At 50.4% G+C, this 21,537-nt stretch overlaps 1 protein-coding gene across 2 annotated transcripts in view; it reads left to right on the forward strand.

Moving 5' to 3' along the window:
- The window catches only part of TSPAN15 (tetraspanin 15), a 50,088-nt gene that overhangs the window by 12,948 nt on the left and 15,603 nt on the right, over positions 1 to 21,537 (forward strand). For both annotated transcript variants that reach the window (XM_045040071.1, XM_003994004.6), the window contains exons 2-3: positions 14,866 to 15,051; positions 16,324 to 16,398. In XM_045040071.1, coding sequence (XP_044896006.1) covers positions 14,866 to 15,051; positions 16,324 to 16,398 — 261 coding nt within the window. The remainder of the gene's footprint in view (positions 1 to 14,865; positions 15,052 to 16,323; positions 16,399 to 21,537) is intronic.

Genomic DNA, 21,537 nt, shown 5'->3' on the forward strand with positions numbered 1-21,537 from the left:
ATTCCTGGTGGTTCACAAGAGGTTTTTAGGTGGTCCCTGGGGGAACATTTTGAAGTGTAATATGTGTGTAAGAAAATACTTTGTATCTCAAGTCTACGATTTCATGCACGTCGGTAGATGAGGTCAGGATCGTGTTTATTTTAATAAGAAACGGCAGTTGTTTGAAAGGAAGAGTAGGTACCTCCTGGTCAGGTGAAGGCACTTAACACGGTCTTTGTATCTGCTGACTTTTAAAGAAAAAATGGGGGTTCTCGTGATGTGTTATAGCACCTTACAGTTTACAAAGGAGTTTCTCTTTCTCCTGGGGTCCTCTGAGTACCCTTTGGTGTTAGCATTCCTGTTTAGCGCTCAGAGAGGGAAGTGGCCTGTCCAAGGTCACACAGCTCCTGAGTGGCCGAGGGCCTCCGGCTGGCTGCGCTCTTTGCCAGGTGGCCCCAGGCCAGCCTCGTCCGTCGAGTGGTGAGCGACCTTCACCTCCTCCCTCAGCTGGCAGTTGGAGCGCCAGGATTGCGTCGTGATGGTTCATTGTGTGTGTTCTCTGGTCCTAATTTTTTTCAAGCAGGGGAGGAGGAACTGAAGGTGAAGAGTGACCCCCTTCTCCCTTCCTCCAGGCCTCTCTTCCTACATAGGCAGGAGCTTGTCCCGGAGCCCACGGGGGCCTGTTTTCTAGTCGGCTTTCTTGGAGGGATAATAGGTAGGTTCCTGTTATAGCCTATATTTAGCTCTGGTTAGCAGTTACTGATACATTTGGTTAGGGCATTCATTCCAGGCCAGAGAAGGCTCTTGCCCGCTTTCTCAATGGTTTATAGTGAAAAGATTAAAACGTTAGAGATGGTGAAAGAACGGTACAAAGAACTGCATTAAAAATAATCAGGCAACAGCACCACAGTTCGTGCGTTGCGTCAAATCTCATTTTGGCAAAAAAAAAAAAAAAAAAAAGTTTCCCGGTGCACCTGAAACATGAGGGTAAGTACCTCTGAATCCCTGAAGGTTGTAGGTTCTGGAATCCCGGCAGGACGGTCGTGAGTTACTTGCCTGCCCCCTCCACCAAGACCTACCGGGGCCTTGCTCTCTGCTTGTTTAGGGAAATTCACAAAGCAGCTAGGGCAAGGCTTGCTGGGCCTGGGTAGTGATGTGGAATGCAGGGGTGGAGGGGGCCTGCGTGAGCCCTCTTCCTGTTGGAAGCCGTGCTGGGGACTCCCTGAGCGTTCACCCTTAATCACCAGCTGCACATGCTGGGCCCTGCGCCAGGCACTGGGGGAGGGGCTCCAAGTTGCTGCAAACCCCCGGAGCTGGCTGTCCACATTCCCCTTGGGCAGACCCGACATGCCCTGGCTGTTACTACATCACGGGGCACTCCGCAAACAACCAGTGCGTACAGCAGGTTTTCAGGAAGTCCGCGTGCCCAGGGGCATGTGGGGCGCACTCTTTTGTTCCCTGGTTCTGATGCCTGGGGCGTGGTTGGGTGGGGTCAGGAGAGGCCCTTTCTCCTTTGCAAGCTGGAGAACCCTGGTTGCTAGAGAAGCCTCAAATCAGTAGTCCTACGATCGAGTTGTGAAAGGGGAAATGAACTTAAACATTTATTTATTTTGAAGTTTACTTATTTATTTTTTAGAGAGAGCGAGAGCGCGAGAGAGAGAGAGTGAGCATGAGCCGGGGAGGGGCAGAGAGAGGGAGACACAGAATCTGAAGCAGACTCCAGGCTCTGAGCTCTCAGAACGCAGGGCTGGAACTCAAAAACTGCGAGACCTTGACCTGGACGAAGGCGGATGCTCAACCGACTGAGCCACCCAGGGCCGCCCCCCCCCCTCCGCCCCAATTTTTTTAAACCCACAGAAAAGTTGAAAGAGTTTCAAGAACACCTGCATGCCTTTGGTTACCAATTGTTAACATCTTGTCTTAACATTTCTCTCTCTCCCTCATCTCTCTCTCTCTCTCTCTCTCTCTCTCCCCGTGCAATGCTTTTTTGCCAACCCAGCTGAAAGGAAGCTGCAGCCTTGTGACCTCACTCTTAGATACTCCAGCGTTCAGCTTTCCAAAAAAGGCATTCTCCCACACGCTGCCACTCTCCATCTGAAAAAAAAAAAAAAAAAAATCACTGTAAAATAAAACCTCATCTAATCTGCAGGTCATATCCACAAATGTCCCAGTTGTTCCTCAAATGTCCTTTGGGACAGATATTTGACTCGACCAGGATGCACTCAAGGTTCACACATTATCTTGGCTGTGGCGTGTCTCTGGAATCCCCCAATCTAGTTCAACCCCACTGCTTTTGACTTTTTGATGCCTTCCGGGCTGGTGATCTGCAGAACACCAGCGTTCTGGATTCGTTTCACAGGTTCCTTGTCGTTGGGCTCAGGCCACACACATTTCCCGTATAAACGCCGCACAGGGGATGTGGCAGAAGGTCCGGGATGCTGCGTTCAGAGGCATATGATGTCTGGCCGCCGCACCGCCAGCCGTGCTAAGCTAGACCTCCAGCCCCCGTCTATTGCTAACACGCATTTCCCCCTCGATGGCAAATGGGCTGTGAGGTGGCTCTTCAGGCCATGTGAATGTTCTGTTCGGTGAGAGAACTTCTGAAAGCAAATCTGAGCATGTGACTCCTTGCTTAAGTTACTTCAGCTATTTCCCTGTTGCAACTTCAAAATCTATCTTGAGTCTGCCTGCTTCTCGCCACCTCCCCCTGCCCACCGTGGTCCCGGCCACTGCCGCCTGGCATCGGGGTGACTGCAGGAGATTCCTGACTGTTCTCCCTCTGCACCTCCACCCCTCCCCCCACGCCCCCCAACCCCCACCCCTACCTACCCTGTCTCTTCCCAGCCCAGCAGTCAGTTAGAGTAACTCATTTAAAAATCAAAGTCAGAAGGGGCGCCTGGGTGGCGCAGTCGGTTAAGCGTCCGACTTCAGCCAGGTCACGATCTCGCGGTCCATGAGTTCGAGCCCCGCGTCAGGCTCTGGGCTGATGGCTCAGAGCCTGGAGCCTGTTTCCGATTCTGTGTCTCCCTCTCTCTGCCCCTCCCCCGTTCATGCTTTGTCTCTCTCTGTCCCAAAAATAAATAAACGTTGAAAAAAAATAAAAAAAAAATAAAAATCAAAGTCAGGGAGTGCCTGCGTGGCTCAGACTCAGAGCCCCACATCCGGCTCTCTCCTGTCAGCACAGGGTCAGCTTTGGATCTTCTGTCCCCACCTCTCTCTGCCCCTCCTCCCCCTCGCTCCCCCCCATCTCAAAAATAATCATTCAAAAAAAATCAAAGTCAGTCAGACCTTCCTCTAGAAACCTGTGTGCCTCCCACCTACTCAGAGCAAAAGTCAGAGTCCTCTTAGGGGCTTCAAAGGCTCCCCGCAGCTGCTTTGCCCCACCCCTGCCCTCTGACCTCCTCTCCCACACCCTCCCCCTCTGTCACCCCCTGGCTGCTCTTCTGTGAGCACGGGAGCACATTCCAAGGTGTTGGTAGCTGCTTGACCGTTCATCCATACATCCCCGTGGATGGTAGATGGTAGAGAGCCCTCCACCTATGTCAAGTCTTTGCTCAAATGTCACTTTCCCTGACTAAGCTATTTAAACTGGCAGTCTCCCCCTCCCTCTCTCTCCCCCCCCCCCCCCCCCCCCCCGCCCCCAGCCTCCCTGGCCTTTCCCGTTTTCTTCTCCATAGCACTTATAACCATGGCATACTGCGTTTTTCTTATTTGTCTCTCCCCAGCTAGAATGTGAACCCCCGCCCCCAAGAGCGGGGACTTTCGTGTTTGGGTCGCTGCTATAGCTGTGTCCCCCACCGCCTCTCGTTCCCCAAATAGCTGCTCTCAGAGTGTGCGACTCCAGCGATCCTTGCGGGGACCCTTTCTAGGGGTCCGCGAAGTCAGAACCATTTTTATAGTGACGCTGAGATGTTGCTGGCCTCCCACACCCTCATCCTGGGGGGTGTTCCGCGGAGCGTTTCAGGGCACAGCGTGGTGACGTGGCGGCGGACTGAGTGGGGAGCAGCCGTCTTCCCATCAGCCCCCGTTGTTTGCAAAAATGTAAAGCCCGTGCCCCTCTTCTCCCTCCGTTGTTTTTGGAAAATCTTTTATAAAAAGCATGCTATGTATGTTAATACGTAAATCTATTGGTATTTCTAAACGAGTTAATACATATTTAAAATATGTGTTTTAATTTCTTAGGTAGTAACTGATTGATAGATGTCCATAAAAATAAAAGCCCTGGGAGCCTCCACTCCAAAAGAGTGAAAAGGAGTCCTGAGATGAAAAATGTTGAGAACCGCTGGCTTACAAGTCCTCTCAGTGAAGAGATGTTGAGTGAATGGACATTTGGGTTTAATCCGAGAGGCCTGGCCTTGGTGGCCTGGCGGCTGCGGGCTTGCCTGGCCTCCTCTGTTCCTCCATCTACCCGTGCTTGACTCCAGCTGTGCCGACCTGTGTTTCCATGGCACCTTCATGGGTATCTGTAACCCCTCATCCACTTCAGAAATCTTTGCTTGTCTATTACATGCCTTCCGTGGACTCAGTCCATTAACGTCACCTTCTCCGGGAAGCCTTCCTAGATTTCACCGGTCTTGCCTGTAATTTAGCATCTGCTCCTCCCTGGCCCCTCTGCACACTCGACTCCCGCATTGTATTTCCCTAACTCTGCTACATTTATTGGTGAGCAGGTGTCTTAAGGGCAGGAACTACGTCTTCTCTTTTTATTCCCAGGGCTTGGTGCATAATAGGTACTTAAGAAATGTATGTTGAATCAGTGAATGCTGCCTTCAGCATTCAGAATAGGGACACCCCTTTCCCCGAATTATCCGTGAACCAAAGTGTCTCTAAAAGGGGGAATGGTTTCTGGCATCTGATTTGAGTTTTGAAACGTTGGTGTTAGACCAGTACTATATCTTTGGGGAGCCTGGGTGGCTCAGTCGGTTAAGAGGCTGACTCGATTTCAGCTCAGGTTATGATCTCACGGTTGGTGGGATTGAGCCCCTCCCCTTGCCTTGGACTGGGCTTTAACAGCCAGGAGCCTGCTTGGGATTCTCTCTCTCTCCCTCTTTCTGCCCCTCCCCAGCTGGCACATACACACTGTCTCTCTCTCTCTCTCTCTCAAAATAAATAAACTTAAAAAAAACACAGCAACCAAAGAACAGTCCTATGTCTTTAGTGTGGAAGGAGAAATAACATTGATTGAACACCTGCTGGGTGTCAGGAGCTTCAGGGACATTGTGGCTCATCAGGCCACTGTGAGCCGGTGTGGGCCCTACCCGCTTGTCATGTGGCTTCTGTGGGGAGGGTGTGGTCTGGGAGCTAAGCCACCACACGTCCTGCGAACCTGTGGAACTGATTCCGCGTAGCGTGTGAAGACTCTGAAGTTGTCGAGGTCAAAGACGGCATGGGTGCTGCGGGGTCCTGCCATCGTGGCCTGTGTGCAGTAGGGAATAAACACCTGGAATTGTTTGTTCAATGAGCATCATTCATACTGTAAATATCAGGACTAGTGAGGGCTTCCCATTGTTGGTTTCACAGGGGATCGGGAGTGGAGAGATCCCTGTTGCTGGGGTGATCCAGAAAGGCTTCCCAGGGGAGGAGGGCTTTGAGCTGAGTTTTGGAGGATGGGTGTTAATTAGCCCCTTACACCTTTACTATTTCCAAACAACTCTTCATCTCCTTTCCACTGCTGCTGTAGGAGACAGCCCTGGGGTGCGGGCCTTGGTGGAGGCTGGGGTGGGGGGACCTCTGTCCCCTGCAGGGCTTTTTCTCATGCCGAATGTGACATCCTGGACCAGGTAGGAGAGCAGGGGACCCCAGGAGAGGAGACTTCGGGCCACATTCTGTCTGCTAGTGGCCGGGATTCTAGGCGGGGCTATTCTCTTGTGAGTTTTCATGGACTTCTAGAGCAGTGAAGGGATTCTAGAGCTTGTAGCCAACGCCCTCCCTTTTGGAGCAGGGAAACTGAGGCCCAGAGATAGGAAGGGGCTTGCCCAAAGTCACATGGGAGTCAGCGGCAGAGCTGGGATTATAGTCTCCCCTTACCCCCAGTGCTCCTTTCAGTGTGTGACGCTCTCCCCTTTTCTCCTCGTGTCTCTGGAGTCACGAGCCCTTGGCGGGGAGGCAGTTCTGAAGGCCCCGCACACACCCAGCACTGACACTTGTGTTCTGAATGCCTCCTCCGCCTTCCAACTCTAGTTCAGGGGCAGAGGGGGAAAGAACGAGCCGAGGGCCACCTATATATAAAAAGCAATTTGATTCATTTTTTTTTCTTCGATATAAAACTATACCTCACGTTAAAAATAAGAAGCATGAAACACTTAGCCTAGAGACAACGCCGAATTTGTATATGCCCAACCCAGCCAGGTGACCCTTGGGAGGCGGTAGCCTGGATGTGGGGCCTCAGTGCCCTCTGCGCTGATGCTGGGAAGCCCTTCTTCTCTTCCTTCCCCTACCACTGCCCTGCCCTGCCCAGTCCTTTCCAGGCAGCTGCCTCCTTTACTGGAGCTTCTCCTTCCAGCAGCCCGGAGAGTCAGGGAGAAGTGAGGTCACAGGAGACCCCCGCCTACTCCCCGGCCCCATCCCTGAAGTTCCTCTTGCCTTCGCTTCGGGTTCTGAGGGATGATTCCCATGCTGTCTCTGGGAAAAGCCCCAGGCCAGTGGAAGAATCGGGGATGTCTGGCCCAGTATCTGGTAGACATGTGTATGCTCTGAAAGGCTGCTGGGGCCTGTTGTCTGGGACAAAGCCCCTTCATCACCTCTGTGAGCCTGTGTGTCCTTTTAAAAGGTCTGAGAGGTGGGGCGGCCTGGGTCACCTGACCCACTCCCGCCAACAGCCACAGCCCTGAGCCCAGGGTGCTGCTTGCAGAGGCCAGAGCTGGGGGGCTTCCTGTCCCCACTGCCAGGCCCACCTGTCCAGGGTGCATTCCGGGGCTCAGTGGCTTCTGTTCAGATTGGCTTCTGCTAATGAGCCCGCCTGGCTGGGGCCCACCTGGGGCTGAGATAATCACTCAGATGTCATGGGAACACAGCCCCGGGAGGATGTGGCTTCTGGCTCTCTTGGTTCTGACACAGTGAAGGCATGGGGGGGAGAGAGAGGTCTGGAGAGGGAAAAAGGAAACTAGGGAGAGGAGTGTGTTGGGTGGAGGGCATCTGCCCTGGACTCTCCTTTTTTGCCTTGGCTCTTTCCCCGGGTTTCAGATTAACCATAAATCACTCTGATCCGTAAGCCGTGGAACGTTCTGTTCTGGAATGGGATCCCCGGGGTTTCTTCTTTGGGTTTCTGGGCATCCGAAACAAGGTCATTTCTCAGATTCATCCCTCCGACAGGTGCACTGGGCCGGTGGTCCGCCCTCGTGGAGGGTCCAGTAGTGGGAACCCCCAATGGGCCTTTCCTGATTTCCCAGGAGGACCTGATGGCTGTGCCTCTTGTCTCAGAACATCCTTATTGGTTATCTGTTTTGCCACTCCCCACATGTCTGCCCCCCAACTTTTCCTAAGGAGAGGCCCAGCTGGGTCGGCTCTTACCCACAGTGCTCAGTACATGTGGGCGTTCTTAATTAGAAATTCCGCTCTCAGCCATGGCTGGCTCTAGTAGCTGGGGCTGCCAGACCTCCCAGCTTAGCTCCCTCGTAGCCTGGAACGTTCTGTGTCCATGGAGGGGTCTTCTAAATTGAGCCTCTACCTGACTGCTAGGGACGGGAGGGGGCACAAAACAGACTGATGTGCCCACCTTGCTTCCCAGAGGTTTGTTTTCTGTGTTTTCCACCCCTGGACCTAGCTGGCGGGCCCTCCAGCCTTCTAGAGGCCTTTCCCCATTTCTGCCTGGAGGAGGATGGAGAGCACTGTTTATAGAGAAGTCATAATAAAGAAGACACAAAGAAGGAATACACCATGCCCATGGGCCAGAAGCCCTGACAGAGTAAAGATGTCAATCCTCCCCAAAGAGATCTATGGAGTCAATGTGGTCCAGTCAAACCTCAGCAGGTTGTGGTTTTTTTTTTTTTTTTTTTTTTTTTTTTTTTTGTGGAATTTGACAAAGTGATTCTCAAACGTGTATGGAAGAATTAATGTCCAAGGATATCTGGCCACTTGGGAAGAAGACATAAAGGAGGCAATTGGCCTACGAGATGCCCAGATGTGTTACCAATCAGGAGTCGCTGGGATGAGGAGGTTTGTTTGCGGATCGCCAGGTTGATCGAGGGACCGGATAAGGAGCCGGAAACAGACCTAAGCATATGTGGAACCTTAATGTGTGACCACAGAGTCGTGCCAAATCAGCGGGGACAGGAGAACTGGATAATAAGTGGTGCTTATTACATTACAAGCAAAAGCGGGCTGTGTCAGAGAATGTCATGGACCAAGGCTTGCAATTAACCAGGTTCTCTGCACTTGATGTCTAGTTTTTTTGTTTTAAAGAAGTCCTGTCCAGGGTCAAGGCAGAGTTGTCAGCAGAGTCCGGTGATGAAGACCAGAGACTGGATCCTTCGCCGGCAGGAGGGGACAGCCACTGCTGCTTCCCCAGGGGCTGGCTTTGGTTTGGTTTCCCCAAGCACGGGCTGACTGTGGGTAGGGCTGGGGCCAGGGCAGGACACCGGGTCGAGCACCCAAGGGCGGGGAATACTGCTCAGTGGTCCTGGGGTGGGGCTGGCAGTCTTCCGGAGGAGACAGAATGGGCCCTATGTCAGCTTGGGTTGGGGACACTGCCAGAACCTTCTGGATCCTGCTTGTCCTGCTTTCCTTAGGGGCAGGAGGAGTGGGCCAGCACGAGCTGAGCTTTCTTGGGGCAACTGGGCCAAGAGACTGTTTTCTGCTGAGTGAGGTCAGTGAATATTAATTGAACCTTCTCTAGCTAGTGGCTGGACGGTTAGGGCACATGGTTTTTAAATAAGGCTGGCCTCTGTGACTTCAGAAAGGACCACTGCGGGGGAGTGGTGAGGGGCACACTCTAGGGCTGTGCTGTCCACTATGGTGGCCACGAGCTTCACGTGGTCAACTTCAAATTAAGCCCAACGAAATAAAACGAAAAATTTGTTCCTCAGGCACACGAGTCACACTTCGAGAGCGTGACAAGTGGCTACGATCTTGGACAGTAGCGTCATCCTAGAACGCAGCGCTGTCCCGCTGTGGGCGCCGGTGTATTTTGCAAGGACATCTCAGACCAGCCTTCTTGACCTGGTATATAGCGCATGCAGCCTGCTGGTAAGCGTAACCACTCTGTAAGCGGCAGCGGGCTTCACTATTTTACCGGTGGAAAATGAGGCTTAAAGAGGAGACGTGACGTGGCCAGGAGCACTGAGCTGGTAACGGAGGCCCAGAACGCCAGCTCCCACCTCTTGTCTCCCCTCTGCCGCTCCTTCCGGCACCCCCGTCTGTCTGTACGGGAGAGAGGCTGGTACGAAGCCTCTGGAGGAGGGGGCTGTCTGGCCAGGGCCAGGCAGGATTGACCCGGGGCAGAAGGGCTGGCACATGCGAGGTTCAGGGTTGCTTGGCCGGATGCAGGGGCCCTGCTCACCCCATCTTATCTAAAATCTCTCTTGGGCCTTGGGGTTTAGCTACCCTTCACATCCTTTCAAAGCCGGAAACGCAGAAAAGTGCTTTGTTTGGGCCCAACAGAGAACTCTGGAGCCTTGAGTGGCCTCATGAAACAGTTCCAGAATGGAGCCGTTCTTGGGATCTTCCAGGAAACACTCACTGACTCCTCCAGGAAGCCCATCCTGATTTCCTGACATTCTGTTTCTCCCCATTACTTTCTATGGAATTCCCAGAGCCCCCTGTGCCTCTCCATGGTAAGAATCGCAGCTCGCTTCCCACGGACCAGGGAATCGTCAACTTTTTTTGTGCCAGAAACATTTCAGCTAGAGGTTAACAAAAGTAAAGGGATGACCTTTTCTCCAACCCCAGTTCAAAGACCCGCTGAATTCCATCCAGTGGACTGTAGAGGTCAATTCCCACCTCTCTGACCCCTCTCTGACCCCTATCTGGTCTTGTGACCCCTGTGACCTCAGGACCTGGGACATACTAGGTGCCTGGTATGTGCCTTTGGGGGTGAAACGGGTCTGTAAGTGCAGACATGCGTCAGCTGGGAGTGAGCTGGCAGACTGGTGACCAGATGCTTCCTGAAGGAGGAGACGCCGGGGCTGGAATGTCACAGGGCCTCCTGCTTCCCGGCAGCTGTGTGAAGCTGGGTTTCTCCCTGCCGAGAAGGAAACTGGTTCCAAGCTGCAGGGCTCAGCGGGAACCTTCAGGCCCAGTTGATGCTGGACCACGGGGCTCCTGCACAGCCTGTTGATGATGCCACAGGGCTTGCAAAGCCTGGGGCGTTGGGCCTGGCCTGTGGCTGCCAGCAGCATCCCCCGGCTTTGGGCCCCACATGGGCATGGCCATGTGGTCACCCCCTGCCCCCCCTCCCCCAGCTGTCTGTAGCTGAAGATGTCCTGCATGACAGATGGGCCATTTGCTTCTGGCTGGAGCTGGAATGGTCCCCCAGCAGCCTTGGGGGAAAGGCTATAATTAGCAGAGAGGACTGGATGGGATCGCATGCTTACAATGAGAGTTAGTTTTATACTCAAATGCAAACATAAACCGATGTCATTGGATATGTAAATATCACTGGAAATCTTAAAGTTCCTGGAAAGGGGGTATGGCTGCCTCTCCCCAGGCCCACTGCCCCTTGATCACTTGAATGAGGAAACCAGGGCGGCCTGTGCTGAGTTGGGAGCCTCCTCAGGGGTCGTCTGCCAGGCCGCTAGGGGGGCTGGGGTGGCAGGAGAAGCGGGTGGGCCAGGAGAAGTATGCGTGTGACGACTCAGTGCACAGTGCTCGTGGAGCCAGGAGGCTTGGGTTAAGTTTGCCACAGGAGTTTTTCCTAGGGCTTTGGTGGTCTGGAAATGTTGTAAGGCTGACCGGCAGGGAAAATGCGATGCTTTGCAACAGGAGGGAGCTCAGACCAAAGGAAGTTTTGTTTCCTGCCGGCAAGGCTGTTCTGGAGTGGGTCCCGGGGCTCTAGGGAGCTTGTAAAAATAGAAGAAGCCACTGACTGCCTTTATGGATAGGGCTGGGGTCAGTTCTGCTCTGCTGTTTTGGAGATGGTTTTCCAAAGCAGGCTACCTTAACCCAGAAGCATGGCCTTAGGCAGGAATGAGGGACAGCCTAGATGTCAGGGCCTGGGTCCCCCCAGCCCAGAAGAGCCTGTTTTCCTTTAAAACAGGAAACAGTGGCATATCTGGGTGGCTCAGTTGGTTAGGTGTCCGATACTTGGTTTCGGTTCCGGAAACGATCTTGCGGTTCATGAGTTCAAGCCCCGCATCGGGCTCTGCGCAGAGCCTGCTTGGGATTCTCTCTCTCTCTGTCTCTCTCCCTCCCCTGCTCATGTGCTCTCTCCCTCTCTCTCAAAATAAATAAATAAACTTAAAAAAATCTTTAAAACAGGAAACACAAAATTCGCAGAAGTATGTGGAAGCAATTCTGAAAATACTTAGATGTTATCTTGTTGGGTCAGCTACAGTAGAAGAATTTCACTTTTCATCAAGACAGAAGATAAAACCCCACCTCTGAAGCCCTCAAGTACACTGTGTCCTTGCATATTTAATTCACTCCCTGCCTGGGCTGTGAAGACTTCCATCCTGTGCAGTCTTCTTTAAGCACAATCTTCAGCTTTGGGGTGGAGGGATCTCCGGGCTCTGGGTCTGATTCAGGGTTAGGGTTCAGTGGGCGATTCCTTAGCAGTCCAGTAATTCAGAAGGGGGAGACCGGGCTTTTTAAAATGATTGTTCTTGGGGCGCCTGGGTGGCGCAGTCGGTTAAGCGTCCGACTTCAGCCAGGTCACGATCTCGCAGTCTGGGAGTTCGAGCCCCACATCAGGCTCTGGGCTGATGGCCCAGAGCCTGGAGCCTGTTTCTGTATCTGTGTCTCCCTCTCTCTCTGCCCCTCCCCCGTTCATGCTGTGTCTCTCTCTGTCCCAAAAATAAATAAATGTTGAAAAAAAAAAATTAAAAAATAAATAAATAAATAAAATGATTGTTCTTGTTCCCAGAGGACCCACAGGGCTCAGGATGGCCTTGAACAATCATTTTACCTTGTTCTGGCTTTTGGAGCGTGAACTGACCAGATAACCTTGCTCTGTTAAAGGTAGATTTTATTTCATATAGAAGTTTTTCCGTGTGTGTGTGTGTGTGTGTGTGTGTGTGTGTGTGTTCTGCCTTATAAATGTAAACATTTACTCAAGTGGGTACTTTCGATGACATCGTTTCACTCATGGTTTTCCTGATATGGTCAACTTGTTAATAAGTGACTCCTGGCTGAGTCTGTCAGCTGGGTTAGCACCTCCTGTGCTGGAGAGTTCTTCCTTTCAGGCTGGGGGGAAGTGGGTCTCAGTAATCCCGGATTATCTTTTCAAATACAGTGGACCCCCAGGGGGAGATGGCTTCCTGGCAATCCTCTGTGATGGGTGGGGGGGTTCTAAATAAGCTTGGTCTGTTTGACTTTTGGCATCCTCAGTACTTGTCAAAAGTGAGGGGAAAAGAGGCACCTCCCTTTACCCAGGATGCAGTCTTAGTGCTCCTTAGAAGGAAGTCACGGAGATCTATTTTGAAGGCACATTGAGCCAATTTAAGACCGGTGAGTAACTGGAGGGGCGGCCTCCTCAGTGTTCTGGATGTGACTCTAGGGTAGCTATGTTCGTGGCGTATCTCGCCAACATCCCGTCTGTATGATCCCTCACTTCCTTTCCGGGGCACCTTAGCTGGCTGCACCTCAGCTCTGGTTACTCTCTCACACCACCTTCTCCTTGGAGGGGAAGTGCAGCATAGCTAATGAGGTGTCCTTGCCCCCAGCAGTGTGTAGCATGGAATGTCAGGGTCCTTGGACAGACAGGAGACTGGGGAGACAGCGTTGGCCTCAAACCCAAGGGGGTTGGTTGGACAGTCCGGTTCGCATCCATTCAACGCACGTGGATTGTAAACACTGGTGGTACCTAAATGTCAGGATTGTTCTGGGTGCTGGGGATGCCCAAAAGAGTTGGAAAATCCCTCCTGACCTGGAGCTTATAGTCTTACGGGGAAAGACAAGCAATTAAAAGGTAACAGAAAAAAGTTGCCTGTTACATACTGGTAAGTGCAAAGGAGGAAAATAAAAGGGAGAATGGTGTCAGGACTTTCAGGGGGAGGGATTTTCTCCTTCTAGATCAGATGGCCCGGAAAGGCCTCACAAAGCAGCTGACAATTGAGCAAAGACAAGAGGGAGGTGAGGGAGTGAGCCATGTGGATGTCAGGAGGCAGAGCATTCTGGGGAGGGGGAACAGCCTGGGCAAAGGCCCTGGGATTACACACTAGCGTGTTTTACCCAGTGCTGCTAAAGCAGAGAGAAGGAGGAGGAGAGGGAGTGGTGAGCTCTGACAGGTCATGTGGGCCTATCGTCTGTGATCGAGGTTGATGTTTTTATTCTTACAGAGAACCAGCCTGCTCTGATGAGGGTTTGCCTGGTCACTCTGGTGTGGAGAATGGGCTGGAGGGGGTCAGTCAGGACACTGCTACGGGATCCCGGGCGAGGGAGCCCCAGACTTGTCTGAGGGTTGGGAGTGGTGTCAGCTGATAAAACTCCCTGACAATTTAGGGGTGCCCAGGTGACTCAGTCGGTTAAGTGCCCGACTCTCGGTTTCGGCTCAGGTCACGATCTCACGGTTCCAGCGTTCAAGCCCTGCATCGGGTGCTGTGCTGACCACGTGGAGCCTGCTTGGTATTCTCTCTCCCTCCCTCTCTCTGTCCCTCCCCCGCTCGTGCTCTCTCTCTCTTTCAAAATAAGTAAAAAAAAAAAAATCCCTGAAAATTTAGTATGCGAGTTTTCGGGCTGAGAGAAAGGAGGAGACCTCCAAGGGGACTTTGTCACCTGAATTTTCCTGATGGAGTACTATAAGAGTCGCCTTTCCACTGTTGGGAAAGTTGATAACAAGGAATTTGACTTAAAAATCCTCTCAAAACTCCTCCTGCTCCAACCTTCGGCCTTCCTGACGGTCCTTCTGCAAATACAGCCCATATTTACGGTGCTTGTGCGGTGCCCGTCCCCCTGAGCAGCTCTGAAACGTCCTCGGGGTGACCTGCCCGGGTAGTAGTCCTTACAGCGGCCCCGAGCATTTAGGTTTCTGTTTTTCCACTTTCCTTATCTCACGAAAGCCTTGCGGAAACTTGGGGCGTGAGCAGGGCAGAAACAAGTGTCATTCTGCCGCTTTTCAGATGGCAACACGGAACCGTAGGCTCAAATACCTGTCTAAGGCCCACGGTTAGCAACGGCGGAGCTGGGACTCAAACCCAGGCCCTCTGACCCCCCAACCAGTGGCCCTTCTCCCGACTCACCAGTATTTGCCTCTAACGCGGCATTTCCAAACAGAGCCTGTATCAGCGCGCTACGGCTGCTGTAACAAAACGCCACAGACCGTGTGGCTTCAACCACAGGAGTCTACTTCCTCACATCTCTGGAGGCTAGAAGTCCAAGGTGAAGGTTTCACAGGGTTGGTTTCCTCTGAGGCCTGTCTCCCTAGTTTGTACGTGGCTGCCTTCTCCCTGTGGCCTCACGTGGTCTTCCCTCTGTGTGTGTCTGTCCCTCATCTCTTCTTTTTACAAGGACAACAGTCATCCTGGATTAAGACCCACCCGTATAACCCCATTTTAACTTAATTACCTCTTTCAAGGCTCTGTCTCCAAATATAGTCACATTCTGAGGCCCTGGGGGTTAGCAGTGCCCCGTATGAACTTTGGGGGAATACGGTTCAGCCCACAGCGCGTTCCCTCATCTGTGGTCATCCGGGGTGAGCCCCCCAGTGACGGGCACCATAACCCCCAGACGAACTCTTTGTAGGAAAATCAAGTGACTGCCAGTCCTTCGCTCTCACTCCTCGCTTTCTTGCTGCAGCTGATCGGGGGCCTGATCCTGTCGGTGGGGATCTACGCAGAAGTTGAGCGGCAGAAATATAAAACCCTTGAAAGTGCCTTTCTGGCCCCAGCCATTATCCTCATCCTCCTGGGGGTCATCATGTTCATCGTGTCCTTCATTGGAGTGTTGGCTTCCCTCCGTGACAACCTGTGCCTTCTCCAAGCGGTGAGTTGGCCCCACGCACCCCTCAGCCGGTGGGTGGGGGGCGGTCCTTGGAGTCCCTAGAGAACTGGGGAGACTGCCCTTGGGCCTTTGGGCAGCCCGGTTTTTTTTTTTTTCAGTCCTTGCCTCAAACCACACTCTCTAGAGGGTTTCCTGGACCAACCTCTCTGTTACGTTGGCCCAAGAGAGACCAGGCCACCTCCACTTTTGTATATAAAGGCTGACTTGAATATTCTTCTTACTTAAACCCCGTGTTGGTCTAGACTCTCTGCTGCGAGTGGGAGAAACCATACTCAAACGAGAGCAAGCAAACCCCAAAGATGTTGGTGGTGAGTCCTTGGCTCACGTAATCAGCAAGCCCACACTGAGACCAGGGCTTTAGATGGCACCCCTGGGCTCCTGCTCTTTCGCCACCTCCCAGCTGGATGCCAGGCTGGGTCCTCAGGCTCTCTTTGCAATTGTCACTAGGCACCTCAGGCCAATAGAGGGTTTATGGCCCTTGATCCCAGAGAGCGTTTCCTGGTAACCTATGGCCGAAGTCCCAGGACTCTGATGGGCCTGCCCGGGCCAAGTAAGTGCCTGCCATGGCGCCAGCCTTACCTGCCCCCCTTTCTGCACAGTGAGGGATGGCTCCCCAAAGCTGGGGGTACTGGGTAGGCAGATCCATTCACTCTGTACCCACGTGTGTGTCTGACCTCACTGTCACCTCTCACGTGGGAAGGTCCGAAAAGCCCTGATAAGCAGTGTGTTGGTGCTGCCTGAGGCTGGAGGTTGCTGGCATCAGTTTGGACAATACCTGCTTTGTGATGGGGCAGGGGTGGGGGGATATATCCTTCAAGCCTCAGACATTCTCTCACCCACTCTGGGGGGGGGGGGCTGGGAAGCCACTTCTGAGGGGCTCTGCCGGCAGAGCTGGAAGTGCTGTGGCGGCTGCCCATCTAGCCAGGCCTGCCCACTCTGGGTCAGCTCTCCTGGTGGCGGTGGCGGTAGGAGGGGTGTTTTTCTGCCTGGACTCTGCTGAGGACCGTGGGATAAACCTCAACAACCATCTGGCCTGGACAGCTGAGTCACACTTCCTGACCACTGACTGGCCCCAGAGATGGGTTTTCCCGGGGAATATCTGTCCACATCCCGTGCCCTCACAGGAGGAAGGAGGAAAAGGCCCGGGAGCCAGTAGGAGCTCCAACAGAGAGGATTCTCCTTATCGCGTTTGACCTTGGGGCAAAGGATGCTTCTCTTGTCCCTCTAAGTGAATCTCTGAATTTTGTTTTTCAGTTTATGTATATCCTTGGGATTTGCCTCATAATTGAGCTCATTGGTGGCGTGGTGGCCTTGATCTTCCGGAACCAGGTGGGCCTCTGGTGCATGTATCAGCCATGTGTATGCTGAGCTCCCACCGTGCGTGCCCTGGGCTGTAAACTAGGGGTGTGCAGAGAGTAGGGTAGATAATTCCTTGCGGAGCGTCCATTCTGCTGGGGAGACGGGCGCTGAACAAGTAAACCAGAGAACAAGAAAACAGAACAGGTGACAGGTGAGTGCCTGGGGTAGGCAAGGCGCAGGGGGAACAGAAGTCCAGACAGAGGGAACCACTGAAGCAGAAACGAACTTGGCAGGTTTGTGGACCAGAGTGCGGGCCACTGGGCTGAAGCGGGTAACTGATGGGGAGGCATGGAAGGAAACGTCGCAAGGGCCACCAAGACAGACCCCCTAGGTCCTCGTAGGCCATGGTTTAGGGGCCACTTTACACGGGCTGTGTGACCTTGGGCAAGTCACTTAGCCTCTCAGATCCCCAGGATCTCAAGGCGTTATCATTCCTAGCTCTTGGGATGTGGGGTGAGGAGTTGATGAGAGAAGGCATGTGAGAACCTGGCGTGGCAATGACCCCCCGGTTGGACTCTTGCTACACATTAGCTCCTCTGTCCTGAAGCCTGGAGAAGAGAAGGGACTGGCCCACGGTCCTGCAAGAAGCTGGGGGCTGTGCAGGGCTGATTTCCAACTCAAGGCTCTGTCATTTCTCCCATAGCCCATTCCTTTGTCTTCATCCTGGCCTTGGTGTCGGAGGTGGGACTTGAGGAGCAGGGCTAGTCTGCACAACCTCTGCCCTGTCTGTCCGCCCCCTGCCTCCACCCTCCCCACCCAGACAGCTTGGGCCCTGGCGCTCCTGGGCATTGCTGCGGGGCAGTTGCATCAGGACTGCGGCCAGGTTGTCGCTCTTCTCAGAAGTTGAGCCCAAGGCAGCATCACTATCCCGGATCCCTCAAATGACCCGGTGTTTGACTCCTACCAAGCTCCTCATGCGCGCAGCTGGATCCTGGCCCGGGTGGGAGCAGGGATGGGCCTTAAACACAGGCTTGACCCCCAGAATCCAGGGGCCTTCTTTCCACTTTATGGACTCCAGGAGAGGGGAGGGGAGATTCCTGTCTCAGTGGAGTCAGTGAGGCACAGAGAGGTTGGGAAAACTGAGAGCACACAGCAAGATCGAGTCGGCTCAGTCTTCTTTCTCAGTTCTTTGTTCCTCCCCGACCCCAGCTTCACCGAGGTATAGGAGACAAGTAAAATTGTAATATATTCAAACTGTGCAATGTGAAGTGATTACCACAATCCAGTTAAATAACACATCCATCACCTCAGATGGTAATTTTTTTTTTCTTTAGTGAGAATACTCAAGACCTATTCTCAGCAGATCTCACATACAGAATATGCTGTCGTTAACTATAGTCGCCACGACATGCATTAGATCCCGAGAACTTATTCGTCATATCACTCAGAGTTCGTACCCCTGACCAATGTCTCCCTCTTCCACCACTCCTACCTAGGCCTTGGTAACTCCTTTTCTGCTCCCTGGTTCTATGGGTTTCCCTTTCTTAAAAAAATTATTTATTTATTTGTTTGTTTATTTGCTTATTTTGAGAGAGAGAGAGAGAGAGAGAGAGAGAGCATGAGCAGGGAAGGGGAAGAGAGAGAGGAGAGAGCAAGAATCCTAAGCAGGCTTTGCACTGCCAGCACGGAGCCCAACACGGAGCTCGAACTCACGAACCATAAGATCATGACCTGAGCTGAAGTCAGACTCTTCACCGACTGAGCCACCCAGGCTCCACTACCCACCCCCGCCGCCCCCCGCCCAACTTTTTTGTAGATTCCACGTATAAGTGATACCATACAGTATTTGTCTTTCTCTGTCTGGCTTATTTCACTCAGCATAATGCTCTCTAGGTCCATCCGTGTTGTTACAAATGGAAGATTTCCTTCTTTTTTTCTTATGGCTAAAGAATATTTCATTGTGTGTATATGCAATGGATGAATATACGTACGATACAATATAAAAATAAAAACATATAGGGGCTCTTGGGTGGCTCAGTTGGTTAAGCATCTGACTCTTGATTTCAGCTCAGGTCATGACCTCACAGTTTGTGAGATCAAGCCCCGTGTCAGGCTCTGCACTGACAGCCGGGAGCTTGCTTGGGATTCTCTGTCTCCTCTCTCTGCCCTCCCCCGACTCATGCTTGTTCACTGTCTCTCTCTCAAAAATCAATAAATAAACTGTAAAAAAATAAAATAAAAATATATGAATTAAAAAATGCATACATATATATCTCCATCATCCGTCAATGGGTACTTAGGTTGTTTCCATAGTTTGGCTATTGTGAACAATGCTGTACTATATATAGCCAAAGGATATATTGCACCATTGTTTTTAATTTTTGGAGGAACTTTCATACTGTTTTCCATAATGGTTGTGCCAATTTACATCCCCACCTACAGCGTACAAAGGTTTCCTTTTCTCCCCTCCAATATTTGTTACCTCCTGTCTTTTTGATAATAGCCATTCAAATAGGCATGAGGTGGTATCTCACTGAGGTTTCAGTTCGCATTTCCCTGATGATGAGTGATGTTGAGCGTCTCTTCATATACCCGTTGGCCATCTGGATGTCTTCTTTACGAAAACATCTATTTAGTTCCTCTGCCCATTTTTAATCAGATCATAATTGTTGTCATTGTTGTTTGCTATTTAGTTGTAAGGTTTCCTTATACATTTTGGATATTAACTTCTTATCAGATATACGGTTTACAAATATTTTCTCCCATTCTGTTGGTTGTTGTTGCATTTTTTTTTGATTATTTCTTTTGTTGAAACTTAAAAAAAATGTTTATTGATTTTGAAAGAGAGAGAGTGTGAGCAGGGGAGGGACGGGGGCGGGGGGGAGACAGAGAGAATCCCAAGCAGGCTCCATGCTGTCAGTGCAGAGCCTGATGTGGAGCTTGAACCCACAAGCCGTGAGATTATGACCTGAGCTGAAGTCAAGAGTCAGATTTTAGCCGATGGAACCACCCAGGTGCCCTGAAACCTTTTAGTGTAATGTAGCCCCACTTCTTTATTTTTGCCTTTGTTGCTTGTGCATTTGATGTCGGATCCAAAAAATCATTGTCATGACCAACGTGCAGGACTTTTCCCCCTATGTTTTCTTTTAAGAGTCTTGTAATTTCGGGTCTTATGTTTAGGTCTTTTATCCATTTTGAATTGACTTTTGTGTATGATGTAAGCTGATGGTCAAATTCATTCTTTTGCATGTGGATATCTAGTTTTCTCAGCACCATTTAAGAGACTATCTTTTTCCCTTTGTGTATTCTTGGTGCTTTTATCAAAAGTTAGTGGGTATGACTGAGTTTATTTCTAGGCTCTCTATCCTGTTTTGTCGATCTGTATGTCTTGTCTTTTTTTTTTTTTTTTTGCCAATACCATACTATTTTGATACCTATAGCTTTGTAATATAGTTTGAAATCAGAAAGTGTGATGCCTCCAGCTTACTTTTTGTGCTCAAGGTTGCTTTAGCTGTTTGAGGTCTGTTATGGTTCCATACAAATTTTAAGATTATTTTTTCTATTTCTGTGAAAAAAGGCCATTGGAATTTTGATAGGTATTACATTAAATCTGTAGATCACCTTGGGTAGTATGAATAGTTTAGTAATATTAATTCTCCCAATCCGTGAACAAGGGATAACTTTCCATTTATTTGTGTTGTCTTCAATTTCTTTCATCAGTGTTTTATGATTTTCAGTATACAGATCTTCCACTTCCTTGGTTAAATTTCTCCCTAAATAGTTTATTCAACTTGATGCTATTGTAAATGGGTTTGTTAATTTCTTTTTTTTTTTTTTTGGATAGGTCATTGTTAGTGTATAGAAATGCAAATGATTTTTGTATGCTGATTTTTGTATCTTGCAACTTTACTGGATTCATTTATTAATTTTGACAGATCTTTGCTGGAGTCTTGAAGATTTGTATATGTAAGATCATGGCGTGTGCAAACAGAAAATTTTACTTCTTCGTTTCTGATTTAGATGACTTTTATTTCTTTTTCTTGCCTAATTTCTTTGCTCTGGCTTAGGACTTCCAGGACTATGTTGAATAGAAGTAGTGAGAGTGGACATTTGTCTCTTTCTGATCTTAGAGAAGTTTTTACTTTTCACCATTGAGTATGATGTCAGCTGTGGGCTTATTATGTATGGTGTTCATCATGTTGAGGTACATTCTTTCTATACCTAATTTGTTGAGTGTTTTTTTTAATCAGAAAAGGATGTCAAATTTTGTCAAATACTTTTTCTGCATCTGTTAAAATGATCATGTGACTTTTATCCTTCATTGTTAATGTGGTTATCACATGGATTGATTTGCAGATGTTGAACCGTCCTTGCTTCCCAGGGATGAATCCCATTTGATCATGGTGTATGATCCTTTTAATGTACTGTTGAATTTGGTTTGCTGATGTTTTTCTGAGGATTTTTGCAGCTATGTTCATCAGAGGTATTAGCCCATATTTGTCTTTTCCTATAGTCTCCTTGCTTGGCATTGGTATCAGAGGAATGCTGGCCTCGTAATGACTTCAAAGTGTCTCCTCCTCTTCAATATCTTGGAAGAATTTGAGAAAGATTAGTATTAATTATTCCTTAAGTGTTTGGTAGAGTTCACCAGTGAGGCGTCTGGCCCTGGACATTTACTAGTTTACTAGTTCCTGACCCGTGATTGGTCTGTCCAGATTTTCTATTTCTTTTTTAACTTTTCATTTTATTTTTTCATTTTTTGTCTTTTTATTAATTTTTTTAATGTTTATTTTATTTTTGAGAAAGGGAGAGAGAGCAGAGAGAGAGAGGGAGATACAGAATCCAGAGCAGGCTCCAGGCCCTGAGCTGTCAGCACGGAGCCCGATGCAAGGTTTGAACCCACTAGCTGTGAGATCATGACCTGAGCCGAAGTCAGATGCTTAACTGACTGAGCCCCCAGGCGCCCCTGTAGATATTTTTTTTAATTGACTTTCTAGTCTCTACTTCATTTATTTCTGCTCAGATCTTTGTTACTACCTTCCCTCTCTACTAACTTGGGGCTTGGTTCGCTCCTCTCCTTCTGCGTCCTGGAGGTGTAAAGTTAGATTTTTTATTTGACATTGTTCTCTTTTTTTCTTAAGGTAGATGTTTATCACTATAAACTTCCTT

The sequence above is a fragment of the Felis catus genome, chromosome D2 (genome assembly GCF_018350175.1).
Source record: "Felis catus isolate Fca126 chromosome D2, F.catus_Fca126_mat1.0, whole genome shotgun sequence".
NCBI classification, from domain to species: Eukaryota; Metazoa; Chordata; class Mammalia; order Carnivora; family Felidae; genus Felis; species Felis catus.